Here is a 17,011-nt window from a genome sequence, read left to right as displayed (position 1 = left end):
CAACGCCGCTTCACCACAACCGCCACGACCTTTACCGTCACAACTCGCCACCATCGCATCACCGTCATCTCGCGCCACTTGTGGGGACCGATGCTGGACTCGTGTAGGGCGCGCACCGAGCGAAGTAGGGCGAAGGCGGTCGAGGGGGTGCTCGTGTCGGAGTCGGGGAGCTGCGGAGGGAGAGGCCGGCGGCGCTACCGAGGTCGTGGTGGAGACGCTCGTCGCGGGACCCGAGACAGGGAGATATCCTCCCCCCCCCCCCGAGCATCAACAACCCCCTCCTGTTTCCCCCCGCGCTGAGATAGTGCGAGAAAGGGGGCCCCGTTCCCACCCCATACCAGGCAGTCCCAGCGAGGCCCGCGGAGTCGGGGCGCCAGCGCCATTTCGCGGCTCATCACCAGACGGGTAGGCCCGACGCGGTCTTGGCCCCAGGCCCGCCTACCCCCCTCATCCTGGAGGGTGGTTCTTTTTCTTTTGCTTTGGGTATATGTGTTGTCGGCGCCGTCTGTGAAGTAAAACTGTATAAGTGTTGCCGTGTGCTCGCGTAGTCGGTAATAGATCTGCATTGTGTTTCTCTTTTATATTTGCTTTTTGTGTATTATTGTGTTTCTTCTTCTTTTACATTTGCTTTTGGTGTGATTGTATATGTGTGCTATCCGTGTGCCATCGCAAAATAAATGTGCTTCATGTTGAACTGTTTTCCCGTTTCGCTTCGTCTTTTCCTTTATTGAATCTCCATCTTACTTCACGTAAAGGGTTGGTCGTGGGCTAATACGCCCGATAATTAATCGAACCGTCGAGGCCGACGATAACACCGCTCGGTTATCCCGATAGTACGGAACGGGTCGCTTAAAGTGGCCCGTGTCCGAAGTCGACCTGCGGCGAGGTGCGATCGCCCGGTCTACCCGTGTGGGTACTTAGGTAGGTCGAATTTGGCGAGCAACCCTATCCCATGCGGGGGCCGATTGGCACGATCGTGGTGAGGCCGAAAGGTCCACCCGTGACTAGTTCCCGGCGTTAGTCCGAGAGGGTCACGACGGGATTGTCCGTCCGGTGGGCGACGTGCCGCGATTCGAGTTACGTGGCTGCTCGCACGCCGGCGGGCGCGAATCCGCAACAATATATATATATATATATTTTACTAACCATGATGAGTAAAGTTTAATAACTAGAATGTCATAGGTCATGTGGTTGGGCACTTATATTAGATCGAAGTTAAAACCTTTAAAAAATCATCTTCTGTCAAACCGCTGAACTAATCAATGCGAAACTTTAGGCATATCATCGAATAGGCTGCTAACCTGCATGAACAATGACATCATACTTATCAAACTTTATTCCTCGTGGCTTGCATTGCAGTAAGCACCCACATAGAAATCACTGCTCACAGTCGTAAGTGGCAGTCCTTGGGACAGACTTACCATGAGAAATATAGTTTGACAAAAACGATGAAATTGGATGGCATCATCATCGCAACAGGCGATGTGGGATGGCATAGTTATTTAAACGGGCAACATGGTCATTGCAATGGGAAGCTTGGGATGGCCTCATCATTGGCACGGATGTTGTTCGATAGCCGGATAACTGCTCGCAGTAAAAAGCCGCCGCTCTAGTTTCTTATTATTATTATTCTCCTTATTTCCACAGGTCTCTTCTACCATGAGTGACAAAGTGATTCAACCTCTTTCCTCTGAACTCTCACCCTTGCTCCAACTCGTGGGTTAGACGCTCACGCTCATCCTGGACACCTGCGAGGTCATCTTTGATGCAGTCCAGCAGACGCTGCAGCTCGGTATTCTCCAAACACAACTTTGCCTTTTCCCTGTATCATGTCACAAATTATAAGTTATTCGGTTTTTCATTTGATCTCTCTTACCTGTCTCCATTGGATTAACCTGAGAAACAAACATTCAACTCTCACCTGTTCAGCACCTCAATGCCACTATGTGTGTCAGCAAGCATCGTCTGTGCCTCATCCGTGTCATGCCGAGCGGTCGCCAACGCTTCTTCTGACCCCTGACACTGTTCTTCCAGCTCTGCCACACGACTCTGCAGCATGTTGGACTGCTCCTCGCACACTGAGAGTCGTACCCGCATCTCCTAGCAGATAACGGTTCAGTTAGCGAAAAGGTAGCATAGTCTTGAAGCAAAAACTCAAGCATCTTAGGAGAAGGATAGCAGGATGGCAGGTCTCAAGCAAATGAGTGTGTGTGTGTGTACCTGAACCTGCAGTTGCCTCCGATGGAGTGCGGCATAGACAGCCGAGACCGTGGACTCGCCCCGTATAGGAGAGACACTGTGTAGAGGAGAGCGTGCACGTGGAGTGGTCGCGTGGCGACGGTGGTGTTGCAACGAGGCCAGTGGTGAAGGCGAGAGAGGTTGGGACGAGGCAGCGAGAGGAGCAAAGAGTGCAGAATCCAGTTCTGTGTCAGTGCTTCGTTCAGGAGAGCTCATGATGACAGCACTGTCAACATCTGATACAACAACCTGCCAGCACATCCACATCAATACAAAATGTCACAAAGTACATATTTATTTCGTTATAGTAAGTTTATTTTGCCCGAGTTATGATTTTCTAATGAGTAATAAAGGCGAATTCAAGCACTCTGCCTGCTGAAGAGGCGCACTCATGCACTCTCCACACATAAGAAACATAAATGCATCCTCGTGCACAAGTGGCCCACTCACATGCTTCCCATGCACAACATACACACTCAATCACTCACTGTGCACAAGAAGCATACCAATGCACTCTCCATGAAACTTGTGACACACACACACACACACACACACACACACACACACACACACACACACACACACACACACACACACACACACACACACACACACACACACTTTGATCTTCATGTTCCATCTCCTGAAACCCAACCACATGTAGAGATAGCATCCACAGACACCAACTTGCATGCACGCGCACACGTTGAACCCTCACGAACTCCCTGTGCACTTCCACACCCACACAACGAACACACACGAAGAAGATGCAAACAGAAAGCATGCTCACCTGAGCAATGCCCCTCAGTGCCTGATGCAGTGCCTCAGTCTCAGCCCTCAGAAACTCTGTCTCTGTTGCTCCGTGCTCGGCCTCAACTTCTGCCCAACGCTTTTCCTGTCGGACATGATGGCCTGCCATTTATGGCTATCTACCTACCGTACTCACATCAGTCATAGATTGTATCTACTTCAGCACTCCATATCCACGGCAGGAAATGCAAAACAAAAATAATTAGTGAAAGTACAGCCACATGGTGCTCTCATCTAAATCTATGACACCGCTTCACACGAGGTTTCCGACTTCCAGGAAAACAAGGGAAACACACACAAATCACACACCCTGATCAATGTCGTTGGTACCTTCAGCCAACCCATAATAAACCAGAAAAACAAAGCACGCACAGCAAAGCAAACCATGCATTATAGAGCCCTTCTCTTGCCCATCAAACCTGTCGTATGTTCATTGTTCAGTGCATTCACACCACGCAGGAGTTCACTGCGAGACCGGCGCACGAGTCAGACGATCAAAAGAAAATTCTGCTTAGTTCACAGGACACCTTTTTAATATAAAATCTCACCTTATGGAAGAGAGTGAGGTGACAGAGGTTACCAAGGCAATATACTGGCAGGAGGGCAGGAGGCCAGTCAGTGGACACAATAAGCAAAGGAAGGAATGAGCAAGAAAAGAGAGAGATAGATGAGGGGAGGCAACAGTGAACTGCAAGTAATAGGGTTGGGTTACATTGGATTAATGGGAGTAGAAAAGATCGGGAGTAGGGATGGGAAATGACACGTTAGTTCAAGGAGAAAGGCTGCTGGGTTTTCATGGACGATATGGTTAGAGAATGGTGGTGGCGCCGAACGGGATGGTGAGATACCATCCATCGATTCAATTTGTCCAGAAAATGGATATAAAGTGGAGGTGTAAATTTAGAATAATGTCAGTCATGTGCACACTGCGAGAATACGAGATACACTGCAGGTTGGCCCACAAAATAATGCCAGGTATACAATCGGGACAGAAAAGTGTTAACGTGTGTAATGCAACAACGTATTCCTCAAATACGAACAATATTGTTTGCATATTTATTTGGCATGAACAAAATGTTCAATGCGACGACCATTTTGCAACGTTGTCCAATGACGGATGAAAACATTCACGGCTCTGCGATACAAATCCTCGTCGAATGGGTCGCGGAATTCCACGACTGTAACTCGCAGCTCCACAAGAGAGTCCATGGCTTTTGTGTCAGGATGTGACTCGTTAAGGTACGTACCCTTCGAAAATAATCACAATTCGGGACTACAAGCGGGCCGTGTCATTCCGCACCGATGCTCGTCCGGAAACTTTGGGGAAATAACGCGATATTCTATAATCTCATGCAGAAGGTCGAGGACGACTCTCGCCTTCGCCCCATCCTGCACGGACCGTCACACGGGCACGTGCAAGGCAAGATAGTGGTCCAAATGAATCATCCCATCTTAATGATAATATGCTTTTTTGTGTGTCCATCTAACAGTTCAACCAACTCCATCCACAATTTCTCATTGGAAAAAAAATAAAATAAAATAAATCATACGGTCACCATGTTCGTGCTTCCTGCTATGTGAAGTCAGACATCTTTGGAGCTTTCATATTCATGATCGCCAAGTCCTCCCAATAGTTTTTCCGACAAAGTGACAGTTGAAAATCGGCCTCAGCAATGGAGGCAGCAGTCCGTTAACATATACCGCAACCAAATAACGATGTGGCATTCTCTCAAGCAGGGCTTAAACCCAGGCCATTATAAAAGGTCTTTGACTGAGGTCATTATGTCCTTTTAACGATGTGTTTATATGCATCAGGAAGAAGATAATTGTTTTTGGGTTGTTTACTGTCACATGTCCTTTCCGCTTGTCTTGCGGGATTGTAAGTTGGACAGGCGACCGTGATGGGCCGTGACCTGCTCATGATCCTATATGTTTTCCACTTATCTCACGGGATTGCGAGTTGGACAGGTGACCGTGATGGGTGGGGAAGGGGGTTTGAAGGCTTAGAGTGGAGAGGGGATTGACGCCTCAGGGTTGGGAGGGGGAGGGTGAGGACTTGGGGTTGGGGAGAGAAAATATGGGACAGAGTTGGGAGAGCAGGTTGAGGATTTGGGAGGGGTGGGTTGCAGACTTTTGGTGGGGGGAGGGAGTTGGGGTGTTGTGGTGTGGGGGAAGGGGGATTTAAGGCTTAAAATTGGGAGGGATTGATGCCTTCAGGTTGGGAGGGGGAGGGTGAAAACTTGTTGATAACATCGTATATGGAACCACTATGATCATGGAGCTTCAGGCATCACTTCTAAAAATGCACCGAATACTCAAAACATGGTCATAACTTTGCTGAGCAACTGTCATTTTACCATGCTTTACCATGATTTCCAATTAAACTTTACCATGATTTCCAAGTTTATCTTACCATGCTTTCCAGTGTGTTTCCCAGTGAACTTATGAGCTTTTCTTTTTCACCCAGCTGTGCCTGCAGGCTCTCCACCGTACCAGACAAATCCACCACCCTAAAAGCAGCCCGAGAAAAAAAATTATCCACAACGCTCTCATTTCACTTTGGGGCCATCTATTTATTATGTACGCAATATGGCAGGTGCTTTCCCCTCCCAGTACAATGTAATATGCCAGTGCCAGACATACTGCCCCTCCCAGGCAAAAAGGGAATTAAATAAAGCATTTGCAACAAAAGACTGGAAGATGGTAATTTTCGATTTTCAGTTTTTTTAAAATGAGAAACACCCGCTCCCGATGGGAATGGCCTTGGGGACAGGGAAGAAGAGGATTGATCGTTTTGAAACATGTTGGAGATTAATGTTAAAAATCCCATGGACTGCATGTCTATGTGCACATGCACACCATTCGGATGGCGGTGTGTTAATGTTCTTATTCTAATAATTATTTTTCATTAATGGCCACAATTATTACCACATTCTTGTGGGGTTGGCCGGGGTAAGCTTGGCCCGAGTCTTTCACGAACTGGCTAGCCTGGCGTGACGTTCAACGAAGGTTGGGGCAGAAATTTGGAAATTGGCCGCGGTGCCGGCAATAGCTCGCCCACTCCACGCGAAGGACACCGTGGGATCTTTAACATCCGCCAACCAATGCCAGCAGAAGGGATGCCCAGTTTAATGTACATCCGAAGAACGGCGCACACCCTACCTGTGAAATGCACCGATGAATCACCATGCCTGTGAAACACCAGGATGATAGTTTATAGCTTGGCAGAGAGAGTCAAACACGGGCAAGACAGCGTAGAGGCGTGTGTGCGTACCTCTAGACCATCCTGCAAGCCCCCATCTTACTATTATTATTACGCCGTGCATGCGAAGCGAAAAGCGGGGAGAAGCAATTGGTTAACTTGTCTGTCCTGTCAACAAACGTCAGTTTATGATCAAGGAACTACTGAATTTCAATTGAATGTGAGAAACATCATTATTTTTAGATATACAGTTATAGTTATATTTTGAACATGAATTGGAAAAAAACCTTTAGTTCAACAGAACTTTGGCTCTGAATTTATCCTGATCATGTATGTGCAGAGAGGAGTGAGATAATTTTAAGCGGTGTAGCTGCTTCACGATTTGGTACGTCCTTCCGTCAAAAAAAAAAAATTTGAAAGCGGTGCAGAATAATTAGGTGCAGTGCAGAATTGCAAAAAAATAAATTATGAAGGCTTTGCAATTCTTATATTGGCCAGCGCAGCCATCTGAGAAATAGTAAAGTTTCTTTACATTTCCAAAGCTAGATTTCAAGTGTTCAATGAGCATTCTTTGGAAGAGGTGGACTGAGACAACGTCGTGAGTATTACACTCTGATATAATCGTGAACGAATCGTGGTTTAATTTGTCATCGTCCGATTTGAGATAGTAAACCCAGGGGTGAATTGTCGCTTGAGAGCAGTTCCAATGGAATCCTTGTGCCGCATCCTGTACGAAAAACGAATAGTTCTCCGAGAAGTCTCCAATAATGACAAATTCTCCTTCACGATTTCGTCTTTATTATTTTTCAGAAACTGGTATTGGGCCTTGGCAATGAAGTCGTGTCTCACTAATTTCACCGCACGTTCACAGAATTGATAAATGAATTCTTCCAAAGGCAGGACCATGGGGCTCAGTTCAGATCTGTCGGTGGATGTCCACCGTTTAAACTGAATTTCATCAATATCCTCTTGTTCATAAGCACTCAGTATCTTGGTTTTGAAGTCTTCAATTGATGGGCAACTTTTACAAGTTCTGAAATACCATGCCGGTTGTGCTGGGTTACAAACTATGCGTGCTATCACATGATGATAGCTCGGAAGTTCGGCTATCTGTGGCATTTTGGAACCAAACATCATGAGTTTCACATGTTGATGTATCGTACACACACATACACTGTGTGTACCGCCTGAACCGGCCAGGACACACTCCGAGGGACAGAGCATGGCAAACTTCGCGAATCCAACTTTCAAGCCAGGGTTCTTCTCTTTGAATTTCTGAAACAGTCCCTTGAGATTGTTTAGTACCAGGCGCTTTTGAATTTTGTCTTTTCCATGTTCATTCCTGATCACACACAGTCCTTTTTTCCCGGCATTATTTGGCTGACTTCATCACTTCGGTAAAATTCGGTTACGGTGGATTTTACTTCGTCAGGCAATATTTTACCCTGTTTGGGATTTGGAAATTATAGCATACCATTTTGTTTCTCTAAATTTTTGGCTTGCACAGTCATTCTTTGGGAGCAACTGAATTCACTCATCATCCCTCTGATGCTCATATTCCCAGCAAATAGTCAGTATATGTATTTGCTCTGAACGGCTCGAAACAACGTATTTTTCTTTCAGGCTTTTGATCACCTCTGGCATGCAGTTTTCATCACATTTTGACGCTGTATTTTGTGTTTTCTCCGCAGTGCTTGGTCCAGCAACTAGTTCTAATTTCTTTCGCACAGAATCTTCCACTTCACTTCACTTTTCAGGAATGTACCCTGGGTTCCTTTCCGCCTTTCATTTGTCGAACGGGCTTTCGCCTATCATCGATAACGACTGGTTTAATAGGTCAACTTCTGCTTCTCGCTCAAAAACCTCCTCGTCCTCATCTGTGGAAATAGATTCTGCAATGCCTTCGATAGTACCTTCTGATGATAATTTTGAACTGGTCGAAGATGATTCTTCAATACGCTCTGGTGACAACTGAGAAAGTTTTTTTCTGCACAAAGTACAAAGTCTGTCATCTTTTTTCACCTTTGAAGAAAATTTCATCAACATATCATTTGACACATTGCGAAGATCTTTTCGTTGTTTCGTTTTATGGCAGCTGAACGGATCGCAACAGTATTTTCGGAACTCCTTGTGATCTTCAGTCGCCATGCTTACAGCAAAATATGCAAAAACTGAAATTATCCCATTTATAACTTAATTCCGATGATTGTTATACAAAAAATGTACACTTAAAAATCAATAGACACAATAGGCAGGATATTTTTTTTGCAAATGATGCAATATATATATATATATATATATATATATATATATATATATATATATATATATATATATATATATATATATATATATATATATATACATATATTGTGGATTCTCACCCGCACGCCGCCCTGAGCAAACTTGCGGCCGCACTCGCCCACCGGACGAGCAATCCAGTCGCAGCTTTTCGGATCAACGCTGAAACCCAGCTACGGGTGTTGTTAACCACACCATAGATCAGCCAACTCTTCTGTCCACGCGCTACAGGGTTGATCGCCGAATTGTCGATGTACCTAATTATTCGCGCAGACAGAAATACCGGGGATCTACACCTCAACGGAGCCTGCACGAAAACGAGCCGCTTTAAGCAGCTCGTTCCGTTTGCGATCGCCGAGCGGTTTATTATCGCCAAGCCCCGTCGGACCCGATTATCTTATCGGTGTTAAAAACCAGCTAATATTCCGAACGCAATTACGGCAGTTCAATGGAGGAAGGGATGCAACGAGGAGGTGAATATTCAAACAATAGGGAACATTTATTTCCAATGCACATATGCAAGCAAGGCAATGAATGGGGGTAGGGCACAAGGCACAAGCAAGAAAACCTACAGCCGTTATCTATTCATTATCTACATGCACTTAGTCAGTTCACTACTTAAGGATAAGGCGCCACAGACTTCCATGCAAAAACCCCAGAAAAGAAAGAAGAGAACTGGGCTCGTAAGCCTTTAATGTTCTTCGGAGCTGGGATGACCGAAGGAGCTCCGCGAGGCCGTGCAGGTTACCTTCGTCACCCTTGAGGCGACTCGATGGTCTTTTCGTCAGCGACCCTCTGTACGTCTCGGTTGTCCAAGCGGCAGCTGTTGTAATGGCGGTTCGGTTGGTCCAGGGCCTAGCAGTCCGGCCTGGTCGATCGGGCCTGGCCGACGACGCTTCAGAGGAGCCAACGGGCCTTGCTCTTTTTGAGTTGATGCTCTTTAAGAGCCCGTTCACTCCTCAGCGTCGCTCGGACCGTTATGTAGCTGGCTGGCGACTTCTCTCCCGCTGCAACTCGACCCACTCCGACCAACTCTGGCGCTCTCCACACCGACTCCTCTGAACTGGACTCCACACTCCACTGCAGGCTCGACTCTCTGGACTGTAACGGCCCAGCCCCACTCTCACCTCGGCGTTTTATCAGGTTCGGGGGGGGGGGGCGCTTGGTCTTTCACCTTCGACCCTTCACCCCCAGCTGGCTCCGCCCCTTTCGTCGTTTTGATCCGTTTTGCCAGTCATGCGCGGACGTGTTTGAGATCACTTTCACAACGCGGCCATGTTTGAAAACACCCTGCCGCTGCGAGGAAGACATCGTGCTTGTCCACGGAGATGTTGTTTGTTGGGGATTCCGCTGCCGGTGAAAAGATGGTGGCACCGTGGAGATGCTGTTGAGTACATGTTGTTTGTTTGTTGAAATGTTGTTGTTTGTGGAGATGATGTTGTTTGTGGAGATGATGTTGTTTGTGGAGATGATGGTGAAGACTTGTTGTTGTTTGTGGAGATGATGGTGAGGACTTGTTGTTTGTTTTAAAATAAAGTTAGAAAAAGAATAACGGCTAACACAAAGATGCACAGCCCAGCACACGAATAATTCCCGTTAGACATTGGTGGAGAAATCTAACCTGGAACACACACTCGACATAACTGATCTTCGGGGAACCTGAATGGTGTTCTGTGAATTTCCACAACCGTAACAAGAATATATATATATATATATATATATATATATATATATATATATATATATATATATATATATATATATATATATATATATATATATATTAGTCCAGAGATGATGATTGTCAATTTCAGACATAAAGTCACCTGCCAGCAGGTGACGTCATTGGAACGATGACGGCAAACGTCGCCCAATGTCGAATCAAGAATTCGTGATACGTGGGCCCGAACAATAAAACCATCATCACACTTGAACCCATTGAGATCCCATTTTCATTTATGCTGAGGTGTTGGAGTATATGAAGGGGTATTCTCACACGAAAAAAATCAGGATCATCGGTTTCGCTGGGGAGCGGGGGCCCAAGGTCAAAGGGCGCCCCAAACTATAACTTTTTGAATTACTGTTTCGGAGTGATTTTACTTTACGCGATTCGAAAGATCTCGCTTTTACGAGCATTTTTGTACCAAGATCATCCAAATCGAACCACTACAACCTGTGATATGGCCACTGGAAGATTGTGGGTCAATCGGGGGTGCCCAAATTGGGGGGAGGGGGCTAAAATGGGCCCCGATGGGCCCCCAGGTCTGAAAAGTGACACATAATGTTTTACCGTGGATACAAACACTTGCACAAAAAAAAGAGTGAAATCTGAGACGATGTGTCAAAATTTCGCTGAAAAATGTGTACACTTGATGTGGAACGCCCCGTATCCAGGCACCAGGCTGAACAGTTTAAGTTTTGTATCCCACTGATGGGCTGGATCTGTATCTGAACCTGAACCAAAATAAAATCACATTGTTCTTGTCACCTACCCAACTCATCCACCGAGTTTTGACAAAACTCATCCTCAACTTTTTGAAATATCATGCCATATATCACTTTTGGTCCCATCTCTCAATGGTGAAAAATCACTTTGAAAAGTCAAACATTCTCGTATCCGGATCCAGATCTTCACCAAAATCGAATCAATTTGTCCCTGTCACACACCCGACCTGTTCACCAAGTCCCATCCAAATCTGTCGATAACCTTTTGCGATATCATATCATATGTCGTTCATAGTCCCATCGCTCAATGGTGAAGAATCACTTTTAAAAATTGTATTAGCGAGACCCAGAACCGAATGTTCGCCAAAATCTCAACAATTCGTCCTTGTCACACACCGAAACCGTTTATCAAATTTCGTCCGAATGAGTCAACAACTTTTGGAGATATTCTGTTCACAGAAAAACACACAAACAAATGAAAAATCACTCACAGAGTGAAACCTGGCAGAAAAGAACAAAGTCGAACGGAACTCGATAGAGCACGTACCTCCGGCAGGCTGAACAGTTTATGTTTTGTATCCCACTGATAGGCTGGATCTGAACAAAACGAATCAGCTTGCTATCATCACCTAACCAACTTATCCATCGATAGTTTTGTTGTAACTCGTCCACAACTTTTTGAGATATCATTCAATATACATATATATGCCTGGTGTTGGCTGAATGGTTCGGGTGGTGGGTTTGGGATCCAAGAATCCTGAGTTCAAATCTTGCATTAATACCAGGTGGGGTTGACTCTGCCTGTCATCCTTCCGAGGTCGGCAACATGAGTGCCAGCTTGCTGGTATCCTATGTCAGAGTGGCAACCCGTCCAGGATTGTGCCCAAGAGCCAAGGACACTCCTGAGGTAGCACCAAAGCTCTGCACAGAGTATGGTCTGAATGGATCAGGTCAGGTCAGGTATGGCATCATGTGCCAGAACAGCGCGTCGCTGCGTCCACTTTCCACCGGTACTCCGGGGGCCTCCGTCTGGCCATCCCCCAGGCAGATGCCTGGCCCATCCCTATCTCCTTGAGATGCCGATCAACCTGCTGCAACCACAGGGCACGTGGTCGGCCCACTGGCCTCCTCCACTCAGGAGACTCCCTCGCTGAGAGAATCTGGTGAGCAGGATCAGCGTCAGGAAAACGAGCCACATGTCCACACAGGCGCAGCTGACGTTCACGGACGATGCAGGTAACAAATTTCATCCGAGTCTCTCTCACAACCGCTCGTTGGACACAAAGTCCGACCAGAGATCGCCAAGGATTCTCCGAAGAGACCTGGGACCAAAGGAATTAAGTCTCCATCTCAGATCCTTGGTCAGAGTCCAAGTCTCGCATCCATAGAGCAAGACTAGAAGCACCAAGGACCTGAAGACTCGGACTTTCGTCCTCCCGCACAGGTACCGGCAGCGCCACACCCCATTATCCAGTGAATCCATGACTCCCCAGGCCCGACCCAGACGTCTATTGACCTCTGACTCACAGCCAGCAGATACGTGAATATCACTGCCAAGGTAAGTGAATCTCTCCACGACCTCAACATGCTCACCACAAACAGGCACAGACAGGACAGCAGCATCCAAGATGTCACTGAAAGCCTGGATCTTAGTTTTGACCCAGGAAACCCGTAATCCCAGCGGCTCAGACTCCTCATTCACCACCTCGAGGGCCCCCAAAAGGATGTCTAAAGTCTCCGCAAAGATGATTGCATCATCTGCAAAGTCAAGGTCAGAGATCTTGACATTCTCAAACGATGCACCGCAGCTTGCTCTCTCCGACATCCTCCCGAGAATCCAGTCCACACAAGTGCTGAAAAGTGTGGGGGCAAGTACACACCCCTGACGAACTCCAGTAACAACTGGAAATAAGTCAGAGATGGTACCACCACACTTCACAGCACTCTCAGTACCACAGTAGAGTTCAGACATCAGATCGATCAGTTTTGGTGGCACCCCACGAAGACCAAGAATCCTCCAGGAGGGCATCCCGATTCACTGTCAAATCGAACGCTTTACAGAGATCAACATAGGCTGCAAGCAGCTCCTGCTAAAACTCTCTTCTGCGTACGGTGACGACCCGAAGAGCAAGGATACGGTCAATCATTGACCTCTTTGGTGTAAAGCCTGACTGCTCTGGACACTGGTGCTCAAGCAGATGGTGGTGAACCCTATCAAGAATTATCCGAGCAAAGACCTTGCCCGGCACTGAGAGCAGCGTCACCCCTCGGTAGTTGTTGCAGTCTTGGCGATCACCCTTCCCTTTCCAGAGAGGGACAACAAGGCCCCTCTTCCAGTCGGTTAGGATGATGCTTGTGTTCCAGGCAGAGCACAGAACTGCATGCACACGAATGCAGCATTTACACCAGCCTTGAGAACTTCAGCATGGATGCCACAAATCCTTGGAGCTTTACCCCATTTCAACCGTTTAACCGCAGCCTGCGTTTCCACAAGCGAAGGTGGACCACAGTTGATTGGAGGGTCAGCAACAGGGATTGTAACACCCCTGACGTCCAACTTGACAGTTGGGGGATCAGCCTGGTACAACCGCTCAAAGTAAACGGCCCAGCGGGCCTTCACTTCAGACTCCTCTGTCAAGAGCCAACCACCCTCTGCTCTAATTGCAGTACACTGAGGGATGGGCTTGGATGAATGCAATGCGCGAATTCCCCTGTAAGCGGGACGAGAATCATGACCACAGGTGATGCTCTACCGGTCTACCCCCTCACAGATTCCTCACACATAGGCCTCCATGTTCACCCTTAGCGCACATACAGTTTTATGCCTCAGCTCCCTGAACAGCTCAGCTCTGCCATTCAGCCTGGCCCTGCGACTCTGGTCAATGATATCCAGTGTCCCTTGAGAGACAAAATTCTTCTTTGCCCTTCGGTGAGTTCCAAGACATCCACTGGCAACATCAAGGACGGTGGTCTTGAAGGCACTCCACAACTCTTCAGGACCTCCAATAGCACCCAGACCCCCCAAATCTCCACTCAGCTTGTTTGCAAACTCCTCAGCTACCCTCTCATCCTTGAGCTTGCCAACATCCAGCCTGGTCTGGGATGGTACCATTCTCTTGGATTTAAGCTGCAACTTCAGAGTTGCTACAACAAGTCGGTGGTCAGTATTGAGGAACTAAGCACTCCGGTCGACCCTGCAGTTCTGGATCATCCTCCAGCGGCCATCAACGAGGACATGGTCAATCTCCTTTGCCACACTGCCAGCGTTGGAATACCAAGTCCAGCGATGAGCTTGTTGGCGCTGAAACCATGAACCAGCCACCGTAAGTCCATGACTAACAGCAAAGTCAAGGAACTTGGTGCTATTCAAGTTCACAACTCTTGACCCATGGGGACCAACTCACATCTCATATCCATCCCTATCAGTTCCAATCGATGCATTGAAATCCCCCAAGACTTGAAGTGTATCTCGTCTGGGGCACTGATCAACCACAGACTCGATCGTGGCGTACAATGCATCCTTCACGGTGAGATCACACGCCTCAGTCGGAGCATAAACAGAGACCAGAGAAATGACACCTAAGGAGTGAGGAATCCTTAGTCTCATAATATGCTCGTTGACCGGTATTACCTCAATTATCATTGGAGTCAGCTTATTGGACACAGCTACAGCAACTCCTTGGGAATGGTAACCATCAGAGCGACCAGACCAATAGTAGGTGTGACCACCCACCATGATCTCGCCACAATATGGTCTCTGAACCTCAGATAGTGCTACAATACCGATGTCCAAACGCTTGAGCTCAGATGATAACAGAGACAGGTGATCATCCTCTCTTAGGGATAGGACATTCCAGGCACCCGCCCAAACGGACCGCCTCAGGTTAACCCAAGGAGACCGCCGTCTGGTGGACGACACCTCAGCACCACTCCGACACACTCTCCCACAATCTGACCCGGGAATGTTACCCCATGGTTTCCCTCCTATCATCAAAGATTGGGGGTCCCGAAGGCTTTGTCCCAATCCCGCCATCCGGTGAGCAGCCCTGCGAAGGGAAGCTGCACAGGAGGTACTCCCACGGAGTGGGTTTTCAGATTTTTTTGCGTTTTTGTGTTTTGCGGATTGAAGGGTTTTACGGTGGCCGGAGTGCAAATCGTGCCACCAACCTCTTAATAAGAAGTAACCCAACTGCAGGAGGACGTCCGCAGACACAGTTGGGCACTAGATATGGATGGTCGTTGGCTCACAAGGAGCTCCTCCACCCTTTGACAGGTTTTGTTTTTAATCCTCCTGGGTGTCCATATCCAAACACCCTCCTCACCAAAAAACCTGGTGGGGGAAACAGTTTAGTCGCCGACAACCTGACCATGGAACAGGTTAGTGCAGGTTTACATGATACTTGTAGCAAGTCACAGATCTAATCTGGCCTGACCTGACTGACTTGACCATCAATGGATGGATGGATGATATATTTATATATACTAGTGCCGGCCCGGAGGTGCGTGCCAGTATATTCAGCTTCGTGCCTGCAGTATCAGGTCCCCAGCATCAATTGTGACGTCATATCAAACGAAGAAGAAGAATTGTGATGCCCCCTCTCTCCCCCCTCCTCTCTCCCTTTTCTTGCCCCCCCTCTCACCCCCTCTCTTGCCCCCCTCTCTTGCCCCCCTCTCACCCCCCTCTCTCGCCCTTCTCTCTCCCCTCTCTCGCCATTCTCTATCCCCCCTCCTCTCTCCCTTCTCTCTCCCTCCTCTCTCCCTTCCCTCTCCCGTCCCCCTCTTATCTCTCTCGCAGATATTGGTCGACAGATAAATGGCCGTAACTTTGGAACCGCTCGTCCGATTAATATTGTTGTGGTTGACGAAATTCGCAAACCACCATTCAGGTCCCGTAGGTGAGATATCTCTGTAAGTATATGTGTAGTTAGGCCCAAACCCGTTGTTTAGAGGGAATAAATGTCATTCATTCGGGCTGCGACCCTTTTAGATAGCCGTTTTTCTTTTACTATCTTTATTTTGGACCAGCCGCCATTACTACCACCACCAACCACGTCTCAACAGCCATCATACAACAACCACCAACCACAACGCCGCTTCACAACAACAGCCACGACCTTTACCGTCACATCTCGCTCTCGCAACCATCGCATCACCGCCATTCCCGCACAGCTTGTGGGCACCGATCCTGGACTCGTACAGGGCGCGCACCGAGCAGCGGGTGCAAAAACACCAGCCTTTCCGAGAAATCGGATCAAGAACGATTCACGCCCACTTCTGTTCCGTCCTATCAGCGAGCGTGGGGCGATTTGGCCCCGCCTCCAGGTGCGTCGGAGTATAATCGCTATATGCAGATTCGCGGATCAAGAATCATTCACGCCCACTTTTCCTCTGTCCAATGGGGAGCGTGGCTCCGCCCCCGAGCGATTCCTGATCCAAAAATCTGCATATGATTTCTCCTGTCGGACTATAAAGCACCGAGCGCGGAGCGAATCGAGGCAGTTGGGGGGAGTTGGAGAGGTGTGGCAGCGCCAGTAGAGAGAGAGTTGAATCGCAGTTGGACGGAGTTGAGCAGTTGGACGGAGTCGAGCAGTTGAGTTTCTGAATCGAGGCAGTTGGAAAGAGTTGAGAGTTTCTGAGAAGAGGAAAGCAGTTGGACGGAGTTGAGAAGAGTGGAGAGTGGGAGAGTTGGAGAGTTGTGGCGGCGGCGAAGGCAGTCGAGAGGGCGCTCGTGTCAGAGTCGGGGAGCTGCGGAGAGGGGAGGCCGGTAACGCGACCGAGGTCGCGGTGGAGTCGCTCGTCGCGGGACCCAAGCCAGCGAGATATCCTCATTCCCCCGAGCATCAACAACCCCCTCCTGTTCCCCCCCCCACGCTGAGATAGTGTGAGAAGGGGGCCCCGTTCCCACCCCATTCCAGGCAGTGCCAGCGAGGCCCGCGGAGTCGGGGCGCCACCGCCATTTTGCGGCTCATCACCAGACGGGTCGGCTCGACGCGGTCTCGGCCCCAGGCCCGTCTG

General features: G+C 48.2%; 1 protein-coding gene and 1 long non-coding RNA gene across 9 annotated transcripts in view; one reads left to right on the top strand and one right to left on the bottom strand.

The window, feature by feature from the left end:
- LOC147016310 (uncharacterized) overlaps positions 1-3,431 on the top strand; it is an 84,662-nt gene extending 81,231 nt beyond the window's left edge. Inside the window, exons 4-6 of one of the 2 annotated variants that reach the window (XR_015049644.1) lie at positions 1,648-1,792; positions 1,930-2,130; positions 2,233-3,431. This is a non-coding gene — a long non-coding RNA (uncharacterized LOC147016310). Of the gene's footprint in view, positions 1-1,647; positions 2,131-2,232 lie in introns of both variants that reach the window. The other variant, XR_015049643.1, reaches the window with a different exon arrangement.
- CROCC (ciliary rootlet coiled-coil, rootletin) overlaps positions 1-17,011 on the bottom strand; it is a 144,995-nt gene that overhangs the window by 82,022 nt on the left and 45,962 nt on the right. For 6 of the 7 annotated variants that reach the window (XM_085847735.1, XM_085847730.1, XM_085847733.1 and 3 more), the window contains 5 exons: positions 5,462-5,558; positions 3,029-3,133; positions 2,221-2,487; positions 1,922-2,100; positions 1,703-1,822 (listed from right to left, as the gene is read on the bottom strand). In XM_085847735.1, the coding sequence (XP_085703861.1) occupies positions 1,703-1,822; positions 1,922-2,100; positions 2,221-2,487; positions 3,029-3,133; positions 5,462-5,558 (768 nt within the window). Of the gene's footprint in view, positions 1-1,702; positions 1,823-1,921; positions 2,101-2,220; positions 2,488-3,028; positions 3,134-3,467; positions 3,515-5,461; positions 5,560-17,011 lie in introns of those variants that run through there. The other variant, XM_085847736.1, reaches the window with a different exon arrangement.

This window comes from Eptatretus burgeri, chromosome 11 (assembly GCF_056783735.1).
Source record: "Eptatretus burgeri isolate ZD-2024b chromosome 11, Ebu_testis_v1, whole genome shotgun sequence".
Lineage (NCBI taxonomy): Eukaryota > Metazoa > Chordata > Myxini > Myxiniformes > Myxinidae > Eptatretus > Eptatretus burgeri.
The sequence above is the reverse complement of the archived record's forward strand: the minus strand, read 5'-3'. Positions and strand labels throughout refer to the sequence as shown.